This window comes from Triturus cristatus, chromosome 9 (assembly GCF_964204655.1).
Source record: "Triturus cristatus chromosome 9, aTriCri1.1, whole genome shotgun sequence".
NCBI classification, from domain to species: Eukaryota; Metazoa; Chordata; class Amphibia; order Caudata; family Salamandridae; genus Triturus; species Triturus cristatus.
In genome coordinates this window covers 992,524,337-992,540,254 of record NC_140592.1, presented here as the reverse complement: position 1 = coordinate 992,540,254, position 15,918 = coordinate 992,524,337, and the positions used below count along the sequence as shown (strand labels likewise).

Here is a 15,918-nt window from a genome sequence, read left to right as displayed (position 1 = left end):
ACCTCGGTAGTGCTGCGCATGTCCGTTGGCCGACGCAGCCATGCCTACTCAATAGGACTCCAGCAGCAGAATTTGCGCCGCGGTTAAGGAGTTAAAGCAACAAACCAAAAATAAATCTATTTAACAATGTAATAAAGAGGGAATGTATTTTTATTTCTCTCAATCTATTCTACCAAGTAGCCCATTTCACATGTGACACCCTCAGCCAGTTCTGTTTTTTCCAGCACCAAATTACTGCATTCTGGGGCTTAGGTTTTCTTATACAACTATAAGCGAAGTGTTGTACAAAAAAACAGGACTGTCTAAAGATGTCGTAGAAAACATAAGGCCATTTGCGCCTATGCAGGTGTGTAACCATTCTTGTATGTGAATTGTGCATGTTTGAATGTGTGCCCATGAATGTTTCATGTGTATATCTATGCCTGTATTAAACATACCAATTTAAACACAATCTTCTTCCATGATTAGATTCCTGACCCTAAAAACAAATCGCCAAAGTGCATTAGAAAGCAAGACTGTCATTTTTATCTTCCAAAGTGCTGGTTGTCATGTCAGTAGATTATCCAGCCCTAATATATTTTTCTTGTATTGTAGTACTTGCATTCCCTCATTTATAATTGAATAGTACTCCAAATCCCTGAATGGAAAGAAAAAATGGAACAGATGAGTTGTTCATACTTGACACAGTACATTTTCAGGCCTCTTTGAAGTTGCACTTTAACCAACAACTGTTACTGAACATCAACTTTTGCCTCCCACCCCCTGGCACATCACCTGCTCTGTAATGCACACAGACATGTGCATGCACCTTGTCTGTAAAACACACAGTGCCACTGATGCACAGTCCCAAATTGCACACCACATTCCCAACACCCAGTCCTCGAGTGAGACACATCACATAGTGTTCCCTTCAGGTATGACAACCAGTGCTTCACTGAAGCGCATTACTCTGTGCTCCTCCAAAACACTTTACCCACAATGCCTCCCGCAAATCACATTGTGCCACTACCTCATAATTTCCTACACTTGCCCCCAGCTCGTTCTTGATGTTAAAGATAACATCACAAATAAAATAATTGATGATATCGGAGGTGACATCACATATCACATCACTGTTGAGAATGCATTTCATGAAAAGGAAAAGTAGGGTTGCCAAAAGAAAAATGCCCGCAATATGTTGTTTTAAGAGCCTGGAAAGACCTTGTGTGGACACTAAATAGGGTTATAAATAAATGTGTATGTATTAATTTGCAATGTGACTTTTCTGTCTTTGTTTCCTTTAATTATCAGTCATGGATCATTCAGGCAGCCCTAGAACACAATTAAAAGTGCTTTCTATTTATATTTGCTGTTCAAAGTAAGCACAGATAAGTGCTGAAAATCCAGCTTTAGGTGACTGCTTATTGTTGGCCTGCCTGGGACATCAAAATAATGAGCTGGCAACCCATATCATGAGACTGGAAGTTTGTTGCAGGATCAGTACATTATTTATTTCCTACACCTTCAATCTCTATTAGTGCTATAATAGCAATCAATAGTTGAACTTAAATCTGAAACCCTACACAGCCGTCAATAACATGCTGAGTTACTTCAAGTGTCTGGGAATGCACCCTGCATTCAGACAACTCAATCGACATTCTTGCCCTTCACTTTTACGCTCACCCTGCACTCCCAGCGATCAGAATGCACACACACTGATCACCATTCACCCGCCCACCCTGCACTCACAGTGATCACTCTGCACTCACATGCACTTGTGCTGTTCACCCTATACCTCACCCTGCAGTCACAAGAGCACACTACTCACCCTTCACTCACCTGTCCCCCTCACTGCTCAATCTGCAATCTCACTCAAACAAGCCCATCACTAACCTTGCATTCATTCGTCCCACTCTGTACCAACATCCGCACCCAAATTCATATGGTCATCTCACTCACCCTGCAGTCACTCCTCTTACCCTACTCTCACACTGTCGCTTCTGCCACTGTGCACTCACATGGGCACTCCTGCCACTCACAAAGTGCAGAGGGTTAATGTGCCTGCTACACAGAACGAGTACCATGCAGAGTGCAAGTATACTATGAGTAGCACTATAAAAAAATTAAATGTTTGTCAGAAAGGTGCTATAGAGAGATGAGGTGCATAGTTGGTGAGTGGTAGTGAGGGAATTCATGGAGAAGGAGGAAATGGAGGAGGGGGCACCAGAGAAGACTGTTGCACTGTGTACGACCAGTTCTAGGGCCAGCCCTGGCTGGGAGTGGTAGCCCCCCCCTGAAGTTCGGGTCCAGTTGTGCCCCTGGTTTCAATGCCCCAGCCAACTCATGACTTTTGTTCTCTCTTCTCTGATTTTTATCTGAGGCTTAGGTCGGTGATGACCACTGGGGAAGCAAGGGGCACAGCTAATCCGTGAATGGGCACAGGTGTGCTACCCCCAGTGCCACACCCATTTGATCTCCATAGTATAGATATGTGTCCATCTCTGGACATTATATGGTACTTCCAGCATTTTGAACCATGAGTGATAGCTCATGGAGTTGAATATGGACTTTGATTTTTTTAAGCATACTGCTATGCTAATACAGCATTGTCAACCATGTTGAAAATAACGAGTTGCTTGAAAATGTATATTTTTTGTAGACAACAGTGTGTATAAAGTGGGGGCACATAAGTCTCTTTTTCCTCCCAGTATTGGTGTTATTTATTCACCGAATGTGCAATATTCATCTACATTTTTGAAGATCAGGGATTCATCTTCACAATAACCTCTCTGTGGAAAAAAGGATGTGTCCATCACTCTGCATAACTAACCCCTTAATATAGTTTGCTTTACTCCCTTCTAAAATTCTAATGCATTCATTGGCAAAAGAGAAAGGAAGGTGGTCGGAATCTTACTTTTCCCTTTTAACAACTAACCACGTTATCATCTCCAACTTAACTCTGAACATCCTAAACACTTCAATATAGACTTGCTCAGACGGAGAGCTGTAATATGGGAATGGAGAATATTGGAAAAAATGTTTGCACATATTTTAAAAGCAAGCTTACAACTAGCTACTATTTGTTTGAAATCATTTGCCGCTTGAGCAGATTTGGATGCTTCTTACTAAAATGTAAATGCCTTTGCTTTTCCAAGTTGCGAACCAACATGAGGGGCTGAAAGACATCTTTTCAAATTATTTAGGTGCCTGGGTTTTGGTGCCCCTTTGCCTGGCCACCCTGTTATTTTCATTTACATGCCCACCATTTTGTGATGGGCTGCTATCTTCCCTCACACTTCCTGTCACGCACAGTAAATTCTCAGCTCCTGTTCCATGCCAGTGTCCAGGCCTGATTCTAAGTGCTCTGCCACGTATCATGTTTGTCGAGCCATATCCTTGGGATCGCCTCTTGCCAGGGCCTCCTTTACTTTCCCCAGGTCACAATTGCTGACTCTAAAGCTGCCATTACTGGATGGGAGATTGTTGCATCCATTAAAGGCAGATGCCATCCAGAGACGTTGTAAGGCATGGGCAAAGTGGGCTCCGGCACCTTTATGCACAAATAAAAGGGGCATTGTTTGACTGGACGTGTTTGATGTTTATGCTGCTAAATTGTTATTGCTTTACCAGGCACTTTGAAATATGTATGCCTTCAGGCATAAACAATAGGGTAATTAGTTTGACTAAATATGTTTGATTAATGTATGCTGCTGCTTGCTGATCTTGTTATTATTTTACCAGACACTTTGAAATATTTGCACCTTCGTGCACAAACCAAAAGGGCATTGTTTGACTAAAGTGGTTTGATTGTGTATGCTGCTGCCTGCTGTATTTGTTACTGTATTGCCAGTCACTTTGAAATATTTGAGCCTTCAAAAAGGGAATTGTTAGTCTAAACTAGTTTGGTTATTGTATGGTGCTGTAGATGTTATTGTTTACCAGTTGCTTTGAAATATATGTGCCTTTATGCACACACCAAACGGGGAATTGTTTGACTAATCTGGCTTCATTTTTGCATATTGCTGGACTTGTTTTTATCATGCACTTTGAAAGTATTTTCACCTTGATTTAAGAAAGTTCGATTGTTTTACAAAACATACTTGAGTTTTTGTATATTGCTGGACTGGTGATTGCTTTATTATGCACTTGGAAGTATTTGCACATTTGTTTTGCTTTACCAACTACAGTTCGTACAGATTCTGTCATTAGCTACTTGCTGATATGGTTTGTTTTTATTCTACATGCGATGTTATTTATGGTGTTGCTTGCACTTGTCTGTAATACGTGTGCCTTCAATCTTGTATTAAGCATTGTTTACACTACAGAAATGATAAATTCAGACAAACGTCTGCATCAATGTTTTGAAGCATCCAAACAGTTTTCATCCTCAGCCTCGTTTGCCTGCCTGTTTTGCAGTGCTTGCTAATAAAGACTTGATGGTAGAAATTGAAATTGCTTCCTCAGTTCATGTTATCATGCACAACCTTTGACAGTCGCTATCAATTCAGTGGAAGAATGGTTGTTTACTGTCAGCAAGTCAGTTCCTGATAAAACATCTAGTAGTGCCAAACGTGAGTTTACCGCTCCATTGCTGCCCGGCTCAGGCACTTCAGAGAAGGGCAGATGCCTCTGTAATTGTCATTCTACAACTACAAAGCCTGACAGGGGTTTCAAAGTTACCTGTGCCCAGCCCAGCACGGGAAAGGGAAACTCGGGACAAAACAGGTGGACCTCATAGGTAAAGACAATCCCTCCACTACTACAAAAAGATTGTAGGGAGGTTAATGCCCTTTCCTTAATTAGTAGTAAGCTTTAATCCCAAGAGAGTCAGTTTCGAGCTTTCATGGACCGTATTATAAGTTGAATGGGTTCTATCGAAATTCAAATATCAAAGTTGCAGACAAATGAGGGCCATTCTGCTACCATTATTAAATCTGATGCAACAAATTTAACATCCTTTGACTGGTTAAGTGTTCACAGCCATAATAGCAATTCATTTAACCCCACCCATATGCTTTTGTCTTAGTAGCCACATGTTTTTTAGGTCTCGCCTGGCGTTAGCAGCACAGGCGTCGCCCTCGCCATGCGAGGGCTTCTTGGAATCAATACGGTTCCAGAAGTCGTGTGTCCACTCCGCCTGCAATTGTGATTGGTGTGCGTCGGTTTTCGGCACTAATTATGCTGAACATACTTCATTGATTGCACTGGAGGGATTTTAGTCCCTCCTAGTTGCCACCCTGTCCGCTTTAGGCCACGCCCACTGGGATTGGATGTTTCCTTGACGGCGTGAGACGGCGGCTTTAATATTTAGTCATGGCACTTTTTTTTTATACTATTGCATGCTTCTGCATGTGGGGTGCATTTACCACTATTGGGGAATGTTTAACTGAATGTTTTCTCAATATTGTTTGGGGCTTATGGCAAAAGTTTTGTTTAGTTTACGGGATGTCGTGTGGCGTGCGGGATGCATTTTGTTACTTTAAAAATGAACCATACGCTTAAGGCGCATGGGGCTTATGGTGATTATTTCGTTTAATATTGCATGTTTTGTGTCAGGTATGCATTTATTGCTATTGGGTGATGTCTAACTAGTAATGTTTATTTGCCGATATCGGTTTGCTCTCGGGTATTTTAAATACTATTCCTATACGCTGGTTGGGCGTTATTTGGTCTTTATCCTGGCTGCTTTTGCAGGACAGGGTCTCCAGCAATGTTTTTTTTTTTAGCATGGCCAGCAGTAATAATGGCAGCCGCATGCCTTTTTAAAATGTATTTACTTCGTTTTATCGTGCCTTCTACCGTGCTTTAGCTTTAAACAGCTTAAGCTAAACTGTGGGTGCCTTCAAAAGCAAACAAATTGAAAAAAAAAAAAAAAATTCTTTATATTTCTTTACTTTTCAAGCAATCTCCACACCTGCGCTTTAGCTTAAGATGTACAAAGCCTAAGCCGCCATTGTAACAAAGGGAAACAAACAGAAAAAAAAGCGTGCGGCCGCCATTTTCTATTTGCTTACTTTTGCTACAATTGTGGCACTTGCGCTTTAGCTGTAAACATCGTAAACTAAAGCGTGGGTGCTGTGATTGCTTTATAAGTAAAGAAATAGAAAAAACGTCTATTTCTTTATTTTTTAAGCACTCGCTTCACCCGCGCTTTAGCTTATGATGTTGACAGATAAAGCGCGAGTGGCAGAAAGGTCTCGCATTTGCGAGAGTTCGCATTTCAAATGCTTGTGATTTAGGATTCTGGAGTAGAATAGCTTTTAGACAAGCGGTGCATTCAATTAATTCTGTTGTCTACATTTTGAACCCCATTTTGACTGCCCATCCATCTTGGAAGAGCGTGTTCCAGACAGGCCCGGTTCTAGCGGGTGGGCCGGGTGGGCCAGGTCCACCCAAACATGAGCCTGGCCCACCCAAACAGGAGCCTTGGCCCTCGCAGTGAGGGCTTGAAGGCAGGGGCGCAACACCATTTGGCTCCGAGTGCTTCAACCCCCAGTCGTGTCTGTCAGCCCAGGCTGAGACCGCTTTCTGGGCGCGCACACACAGACAGTTTTTGAGATTATCGCAGCCGCACCGGAGTACTTCACAGGTCTTTAAAAGACCATTTACATGTTAGTGAGGCTTTGTTTATTTTTTCACCCCTTCATCTCCACATGGCGAAAGGGACAAATCCTTTCTTTGACAAAGGTAACCTTTGCCTACTGTCCTGCTGCGTGGATATTTCTTTTTCTATGCAGTGCAGGAGAAAAGAAGTTTGTTTATTTCTATTCACCTTTCCTGACCCCTGCAGCAGCTTATCACATCAGGCTGTGACACAAAGTTTGACTAATGGAGTAGGTAAGAGAATTTGTTACTATTTGTTTTTCGGTTTAAAATGTGCACAGGACCAGCAGGATACATACTTCGTGTGTGCTTCATTTAAACAGTTGTTATCATTATCATGGCCGATGCAGGACAACAATAAGACAATACAAAATGCCCAGATAACTCTGGTGATTAATGATCCTGCTGGAGAGCAATCATTTGTCTGTTAGTAGTTTTTAAATGTAGATGAACTGTAGTTTATGTGGAAGCTCAGTGGGTTACTGCCTTTGTCACAGAGATCCGTGTGTTACTTGCAGTTTAGAAGTTACAATCCTAACATAGGACAGTGACCAATGAACTGGCATCAAAGAGCTGCATACTAACATGAATGGTATAGTTAGAACTTCGCTTTTTCTGTTTTGTGATATAGTTAGAACCTCCTCAGTCTTTCATTATTCTAATGTTGCTAAAATGAGTATGTTTGGGCAGATATACATTGTTATCAGTAAAGCTGACTCCCATGGAATACTCTTTAAATCCTAAGGTTGTGTTTCCCCAGACCAAACCCTCTTAAAATGCCCACCAGTATGGATGACATGTGATTCATACACCTTGTAATCCTCATTGGCTTATATGACATTCCCTGTAGACTGATTTATATACTTGTATGATTCATTGTCACTGTATAATGTGTGCGTGGTGTAAAGTACTGACACACACTACACTGATATGAGTTGCGCTATACAACAAATGAAATGCATATGAGAGAGGGGCTACGTAAAGATGAGGGGCACTGTTGGAGGGTGGCAGTGAGGGAATCCGTGTAAGAGGTCATGGGGTGGAGGGGGGAGCTAGGGAGAGACGAGGGGCACTAGTGGAGGGTGGTAGTGAGGGAGTCTGATGAGGTCATGAGGGGTGGGGCTACAGAGAGGTGAGGGGCACTGGTGGAGGGTGGCAGTGAGGGAATCCAAGGAGGAGGTCACGAGGGGGAGAGGCTATGGTGAAATGAGGGGCACTTATGGTGTGTTTCAGTGAGGGAATCCGAGGAAGAGGTCAATAGGGGGGGACCATGGAGGGATGAGGGGTACTGTTGGAAGGTGGTAGTAAAGGTGTTTACGGAGAAAGAGGTTATTGGTGTGGCGTCAAAAAAGACTTTCGCATCCGCGCTAAAACCGTCCCTGTCATGGCCTTTCTGTTTTTGTTTATTTAATTAGCAGTCGGGTCATAAGGGCTACTGTGGAACATACTTTAAAGTGCATGCTAATTATATTTACTGCTATATTCAATGTTTTAAGTTTGAAGGTGATTTTACTAATGTTTTTACCGGGAAAAATTAAAGTGGAGCCCGATAATGCCTGATATGGGGCTGGGGCCCAAGGTCAGCTGTGAGATAAGGTCCACTGGAGAGGAGTAGTGGATAATCAAGCCTGTAAGGGAGTGCGTTGCAGAGTCCGGGGTCAGGTGGAGGTAGTAATGAAGAGGGATTCTCCCTGAAAGCTCACACAGAGGGAGCCCGAGAAGTGTCAGTTGCCTGATACTTCCACCTCAGAAACCTCCTCTTCCCATCAAAGGAACATTACATAGAAAAAACACTTTTTGAGAGTGATAATATTTAGAAAGAGATTTGAAAAAGAGTGCGTTTTACTGGGCCTTGTAAGACTAAGAATAGATAAAGGAGGGCCCTGAAGCAGGCCTGCCTAGACATATATGCGACAAATCGAGCCCGCAGTGGCCCACCCAAATGCACCCTTGGCCCACCCAAATAAAAATTCTTGGAGCCGGGCCTTGTCCCAGACCAACTGTTCATCTATTATAACAAGCTAGGAACTCTTCTCCTTGCTAGCGTTAATGAGCCGGACGTAGTGGAGAGCATGCTTGAAATCCCTAATAAACGGGGTAACATAGTTTCTATGCGGTCCGTGCCTGGAACATGCAGGCATATGAATTTCTCATTCTTAGAAAGGTTCTGTCCGTCTCTGTGCTCCATCTGTGCTGCACTATCGGCCGATATGCTCGGTTGGGGTGGTGAGGTCGGTCAGTGCACCAAAGTGCACTGGTGCAAGGCACGCGCCCTCATAAAGAGCTCCATGTGAAACTAAACTCAGGGCGCACTCCTGAACTTTAGAAAAAACGCTTACTCTGGAAAACACTAGAAGCCTGTTTGAAGTCTGTGGAAATAGTTTTTTCCTGGTGACTAAAATTGAAAGAAAGTTTCCTTTTCCATGAATATTGAGTTGACGCTCAAACATGATTTATAATTTTCAAACACTTGGCTGGTTTAAGCTCTCCTATTTCTTCGGTTCTTTTCCTCCCAGTTTGGCATTCATAGCTGCAAGGGGTCTTCAAAAACATTACGATTCGAGATCTGATTACTGAAGGCAGAACCTCCACCTCTATGCACCCCAGCCCAGACGTGCCAGACGAGCCTCTGTGGAAGCCCCGCAGGGAGACTCCCACCCCTGGCTTTGATTTCAGGGTGTCACTGAGGCAGAAGTGCCTCCTTTGTGAATAATCGGCACCTCGTCTCTGGTGCAGGACAAGACTTGTGGCATCAGCGGCCCATTCTGAACCTGATGTGAGTCATTTAAGACTGACTCCAGCAAAGTGAGTAATTAAAACAACTTTAAACAAGCATTAAAAAATGCAGTAGGTCTCGCCTTCATTAAGTTAAAGCCATTTGCTTTGCTATACAATACCATTAGCAAATGGGGAGAATGTAACACATGCTGTCCCATTTTAGTGCCCCAGTTGTGATCAGATATGCATCTTGTGTTCAGCATCAATAGTTAGACTGATAATCTACCTTGGCTGCAGCTTCATCTCCAAATGTTACTATAAACGCCGACAATATGTTCTGAGGAAAGGAAACCCTAAGGATGTGACTGACGTCTGTTTGTCTCTCTCATTGACATCTGCTACTCATCATAATCCAACTTGTTTTGATAGTGGACAAGTGCGGTCTGAAATAGTTTTTAAATTTGAAACATGGAACGTGACAGGTTTAGGGTCAAACTGCTGGAGCGCAGCCTTTCCAATTTTGGCATAACTCTGCGCTCCGCCAGTTTCTAGCAAATATGCCCCTTGGGGCTTTAGAAAAACAACATATAGATAGATATAGTTCTTTTTTTCCAGTTGCTCCTCCCTCTCTAGATCGGGTTCTTGTGGGCTGCTAGATCATGCTGTGGAAACTATAACTCATTTTGCCACACATCTTATGGAGAAGTTTTTAATTTTCTTCTTTGTAACTACACTTTGTTCTTGACTCCTTGTCCACTGCTAAGATTTTAAAACCTACATTTATCGGAAGGTATCGCAGCAGTCTAATTCATTTCATTTTGTTTTTATCAAGCATGCTGGGACACCTTCCCAATTATACCATAAGCCCCACATAGCAATCACAGCCTGTTGTCCATCTCATACTCTAGCGGTAGGGGGAGCTAATAACAGGGTAAAGTAAGGACCAATGATTGTAACGGGGAAGAATAAGGGTGTTATTTTGAAATTTCAAAATCTAGGCAAGGAGCGTTTTATAACCAATCTGGTTACATACAATATACAGAGGTATTAACATGCTTAGATAAAAGGGATAGCACAGAAGATATTATTTACAGCTTTCTGTGTTATGTGAACCTGTCAAGGAGTTTCAGCTGGTCCCTCATCAGCCCATGAAGGCTATACATACACAGTGGTTTGATGATAATTGTTCAAAATCTCACAGGAATTTCGTAAAAGCACTTAAAATAATCCTCAGAAAGAGGGAGTATGTCTGCTCTTGCAGATCAGCTTACAAAAGGGCTGTTGCCACAAAGAAACAACTAATAAAGAAGGAGGCTTACAAATCTCTTTCAGAGGCCTTCTCACAGAAAGACAGCAGAGCATTCTGGCAGGGTATTAACCTCCCATTTTCAAGGGCTTCTTCTGACCCAGGGTCTCATTTTGTTATTTCCTAAGACAACTGGTTTAACCTCTTTTTTAGAGGTTTACAGTGGTGGCATTTCAACTTCTACATCCACCAGCAGTGAAGCAGAAGTCCTATGGCTTTTCAATAGATCTCAATAATGTACTCAAAGCAATTACCAGATACCCTGTGAGAAAGGTTTCAGGCCCTGATGAGGTCCCTGTAGATTTATTCACGTCAAACGTGGATTTGTGGGCACCTCTCCTAACTGATGTTCTGAGGGCCTTTGCCAGCCGTGGTCCACCTTGCTCTTGGTCTCACGCTATTACTGTGGGCAATAAAAGTGATCCAAAGTGTCATCGCCCCATATCGCTGATCAACACCACAGTGTTCTATTAGATCGTCTGGAGACGTGAGCAAAGGATAATCAGATTATATCCAGTTTACAATAAGGTTTTACACCGGGCGTGGGGTCAATTGAGCAATGCCTCGACTTTTATCTTTTAGTTAATAAATAGAAAGTTGTGAAAGGGGTTGTGTTTACACAGCGTTTATAGACCTCAGTTCTGGATTTGACTATGTCAACCATAACAAGTTATGGGACATTATGACAAATCAGGGAGTGGAGGTCGACATCATAGATCATCTAAGACCACTGCACTGTGAGATATGGCCAAAATGGGGGATGAAAAAACTGTTCCAAATCTCAAGGTGAGTAAGACAGGGTTGTGTCCTGGCCACCGCTTAGTTTGTTCTGTACATTAATGGACTAGAAATCCTTTACTCAGTTCTGTCATTGATGTACCATGTGTTGGTACTTGTACCATACCTTCTCTTCTCTATGAGGATGACATGGTGCTTATGGCTCAGACTCCGCTTGGCTGCAGAAACGTTTAGACAAACGTTTAGTCTTCATGTTGGACCTTGACCTTACCATAAACCAGTCAAAGACCAATATTATGGTCCTTGGCCCGTAAAATTATAAACATAGGTCCTATGTTGTAAATCAAACTAAGATTAGTCCAGTTTCCACCTTTTTTTATTTGGGGTCCCATTTTGTGACACCTGTGGGTGGTCCCTGCTGACCCGCTTCTGGGAGGGTGCTTTTGGGAGAAGTATAGAGGCACCATTTAACTTTGCTTCAATGGTGAGCAGTAAATCCATCAGAGAATTGCTTATGGTTAGCAAGTCATGGGTCTCTCTATTGCAGCATCCAGTGTATGGAAATTCAGGATTATTCGATCTTCAGAAAGTGGAGAACAGATTTCTGAGAAGTCTGCTTGCCATCCTTCAGAGCACATCTGTGCCACTCAGGATTAGAGCTGGACTATATTAACAATCACATCAGGTTCGATCCTGTTTTTCCTTGACTGTCCATCTGGACTAAGAGTCAAACTTCTTTTACACAGCTGTTATTAAAAGACTGTATCAGTCTGGATAAGGCATTGAAGAGGTTATATTGAGAAACTCAGCCGCAGTCTGCACACGCCAGAAGTATTTGATAGTCCTGTTGACTTGGTTGCCTCTTGTAGGAATGATTCAAAGGCTAGTATTTTAGTCATGTGCCAGACTCAGAGAATGCAAACCAAGTCTCAGAAACGTACTATGAGGAACTACATGCCAATACCTACTAGTCCTTGGAGTAAACCCTATATTGTTTGGGTTCCTCATACATAACATTTTGCACTGTATAGTTTCGTTTCTTATGCCAATTTCTTTATAATGTGATTATAACATTTTCCCTGCGACTTCTGTTCTTCCCAGTCAACAATGGATTTTTATATTTTGTAAATTTTATGTACCTTTTAGACACCTTTTTCTGGTTATACTGCCAACCTGAGGCAATGAAGACAAGCTATGGTTTTTATCCAAACTTTACCCTCAATACACGTTTGTTGGGCAGTAGTCAAGCACCAGCAGTGTGCTACTAGAATGAGAAATTATTTATGATGATGTTGTGTTCTCTTCTGTCTCTCTTTTACATGTTGATTGCACAAGTTGTATTGGTTTAAGCCGCGAGATGGCATCAATTGTGATGATGGATTAAATGGTTGTATTTTTAAGTTGTGGATGTATCTTTTATTGTTGACTTGAGAGAATTAATAAATGTGCTATTATCATGTTTTTTAAATATCTGGCGTAAAAAACTAAATGTGTTATAGCAACTTGCAATTTTATAATGTAATGCAACTGATGTTTTTTATGTAAAGTACTATTATAGTTTTATTTCAAAACTGAATAAATTATATTGACTGACTCACTGACTGGCTGGCTGTATGAAGACCCTGCACCTTGATGATAACAACAACCTTATGTTGAAAACACTCTAGCTGAATGTTGGTATAAACCAATACCAAATGGTACAAACTATAAATATGAGAACTGGTGAGATAGGACATGATCTTAAAACATGTCTAAGGGGCAAGCCACTAAAATATGTAGCCAGAGCCCAATGGTAGAACCAATGCTTGTTGTTCTTGGACTCATTTCTGATTATTTTTCCCTGTTCACCTGAGTGATTGATTGGCACGTGCTCTCACCTTTGCATCCCCATCATGTACACAAATTGAGTGGCACATGTCACATAAGTAGTCACTCACACAGAAACTGGATCAGTGCATGTATTGAGTTCAGTTATCCCCACTACTACGGTCTGTTGTTATATATTTTTATTCTCCCCCTACATTTTCTTTACACAGGCTTGAATCTAGGAGCCATCCAATTGTGGAGTGTGACAGTGATCACGCCCACACAGTGGTACACTCTTGCCACTTTTGGTAAGAACGTAGCCCCCATTTACATATTTAGGTCCTGATGAATGCCCTGGACCCTCCTGGGCCAAGACGGCAGAAACATGTCGACCTCTAAACACAACGGTTAGGGGACACTAATTCCCCCACACACCGTCACCTGCTTTTAAACATCATATAGTTACCTTTCACATTAAAAAACACAATGAGGATACCTATAATGATTTTTAGTCTCACTCACTCATACACGGGCCCCCACTTTGTTTAGAAGTGCATCCCTGTCGTCAGGTGTATGCCCGCCCTCTATCAAACCAAGGTTTTAGAGGGCGAGGACTGGTCAATGGTGAAGCATGACATCAGGTGGTGTGTGATGTCCATTACTTTTTGTGAGATGTCCCCACTCACAATATAACTCAAACCTTATAGTGGTTATCACTTTAGGGGCAGCTCTTTTGTGGTTAAACATTAATTGGCTCCCTTCTGAAAGGCTGTGAAGCGGTAGATCAGGACATATTAGTGACAAAGCAGTCAGCACAGTTCATCAATGGCTGTCCCCTAACTGTGCAAGATCAATAAATAGGGGTGAAAAGAAGACTTGTTTTTTTAATGAAGCAATAGATTTAAATTGAAAACATTTTGGCAAACATTTGAGCAATAAGGATAATTTAAATGAGGGAGTTTTGACAGAACTTGTGAATCAGCTTGGAAAGCAATAGGAGTTGGGAAATCCATCCACGACACTACATCCAATCATCCAATGTAGTAGTAAGAAACCTCCTGGCACGGTCTTGCCCTTCACAGAGCGGATGTCTAATGCACTTATTGTTGTACATGGAGGTAAATAGGTCCTGGTGAGCAGGACTCATTTACATCTTCACACAGGAACTACTCATGATGGGCATAGATTTACACATTTGTATCAATGCCTGATAGATGGTGGATAGGAAAATATTGTTGTCCAGGCTCCAGATTATTTCACCAGTCCTTAAACAAATGCATTGATTGATGCTTGTTTCTTTACAGGTGTGCGACTATCCACCAGGTTTGGTCACTGTGTACTGTAGCTGCAAAACTTACATTGAGATCATTTATATGAGTGAGAAAGGTAGGATGCAAACCATCCACAGAGGTAGCTTCCTACATGGCCGGACTGGGAACAGAAACTAGCCCTGGCAATTCCACTCTACCGGCCCCCGGGGGAGGTGGGGGGGGGTACTAATGTTAAGCACCACTGCCAATTTTGCTAAAGGGGGCCAATATTGCAACACTGCTGCAAAACCGGCCCCCAGTAACAAAACCAGCGCCCACGTGTCAAAATCCGGCCCCACCCCTTCCGGCTCACCAGAAAAACACCTACTGCCAGCTATGGCCATTTCAGCTCTAGCCTCCTGGTACAGCTAACATACATCATGTAAAAAAAAGTTAACAGGAATTTAATGAAGAATAATCATACTTACTAGGAAGGGTGATCAGTTCAGTAAATTTCCCATGACCTCCAATACTGGTGAAAAGAAATAAAGCAATGCCAGTATTACACTTTAATACTAAGGAGCAGCTCTGTATACATTATTGAATGAAACTTGATTTTTTGCTAGTTCTTGCCGACTGCAATGCCTATCTGTGAATACATCCTGAACCCAATCTCTTAAAAGCAATGGCAGGGCGCTGGGCAGATTAATGCGTGTTTGAGTTATTTTCTAGACTCCTCTGTTTTTTGCTATGCTAAACATCCCATCCCCATCTACTTATCCTCTCTTGCCAGAAGGGATTGGGCATGAATGTTCTAGGGAACATTTACATTTTATATGGAACATGGTGGGACACCAAGAGTAAATGCCATCTAATTATTTCTGAACATTTTCAACAATGTGGGTTTTCAGTACTATTGAACACTACAGGGCATGTAATGTTTTCTTTGTTTTACTCAAAAAAATGATTTCATGTTTAGCTCTTAATTTAATTGATTTTGCAAATATTGTATTGTGATTGAAATGTAATGTTTTAATATACTGTGCTTTTTCAAAATTGAATGACAATGTTAACAATAAATTTGACAACAATTTGTTTTATTTCAGATATGGAGTCGATTCTAGGTGAACCTTTATTTTCTAAATATCTGTTTGGTGCTCCTGCAGATGAACCTGCAGTATTATCAACATCACTACTGTCTTCTTACCTCCAGGATAGATGGCGATATTCAAAGGGCAATTCTAAGACACTGGTAGCGTTTGCACCAATCGCTGTCTGGAACAAAATGGCTTGAGTTAAAGATCATCATAGTCTCTATCAAAGCACAAATTAAAGCAAGAATCATCAGTGAAGATAACTGCTCATCATACAAGTCACCAACGTCACTGCCAATGCCTGAAATAACTCTTGCTTATGCCCATTACAAGTTTTGCGATGGACACAACTGGCTTGATGAACACGAACATCCTTATGGGATTAGCTTTCAGATGATGAAAGATAACACCATCAACCCATCTC

General features: G+C 41.9%; 1 protein-coding gene across 1 annotated transcript in view; it reads right to left on the bottom strand.

Annotated features, from left to right (window-relative positions):
- Positions 1-15,918, bottom strand: part of LOC146799170 (phospholipase B1, membrane-associated-like) — a 176,111-nt gene that overhangs the window by 128,347 nt on the left and 31,846 nt on the right. The window contains exons 5-6 of the mRNA XM_085626591.1: positions 15,608-15,675; positions 14,889-14,932 (exon numbers count right to left, since the gene is read on the bottom strand). Of these exons, the coding sequence (XP_085482717.1) occupies positions 14,889-14,932; positions 15,608-15,675 (112 nt within the window). The remainder of the gene's footprint in view (positions 1-14,888; positions 14,933-15,607; positions 15,676-15,918) is intronic.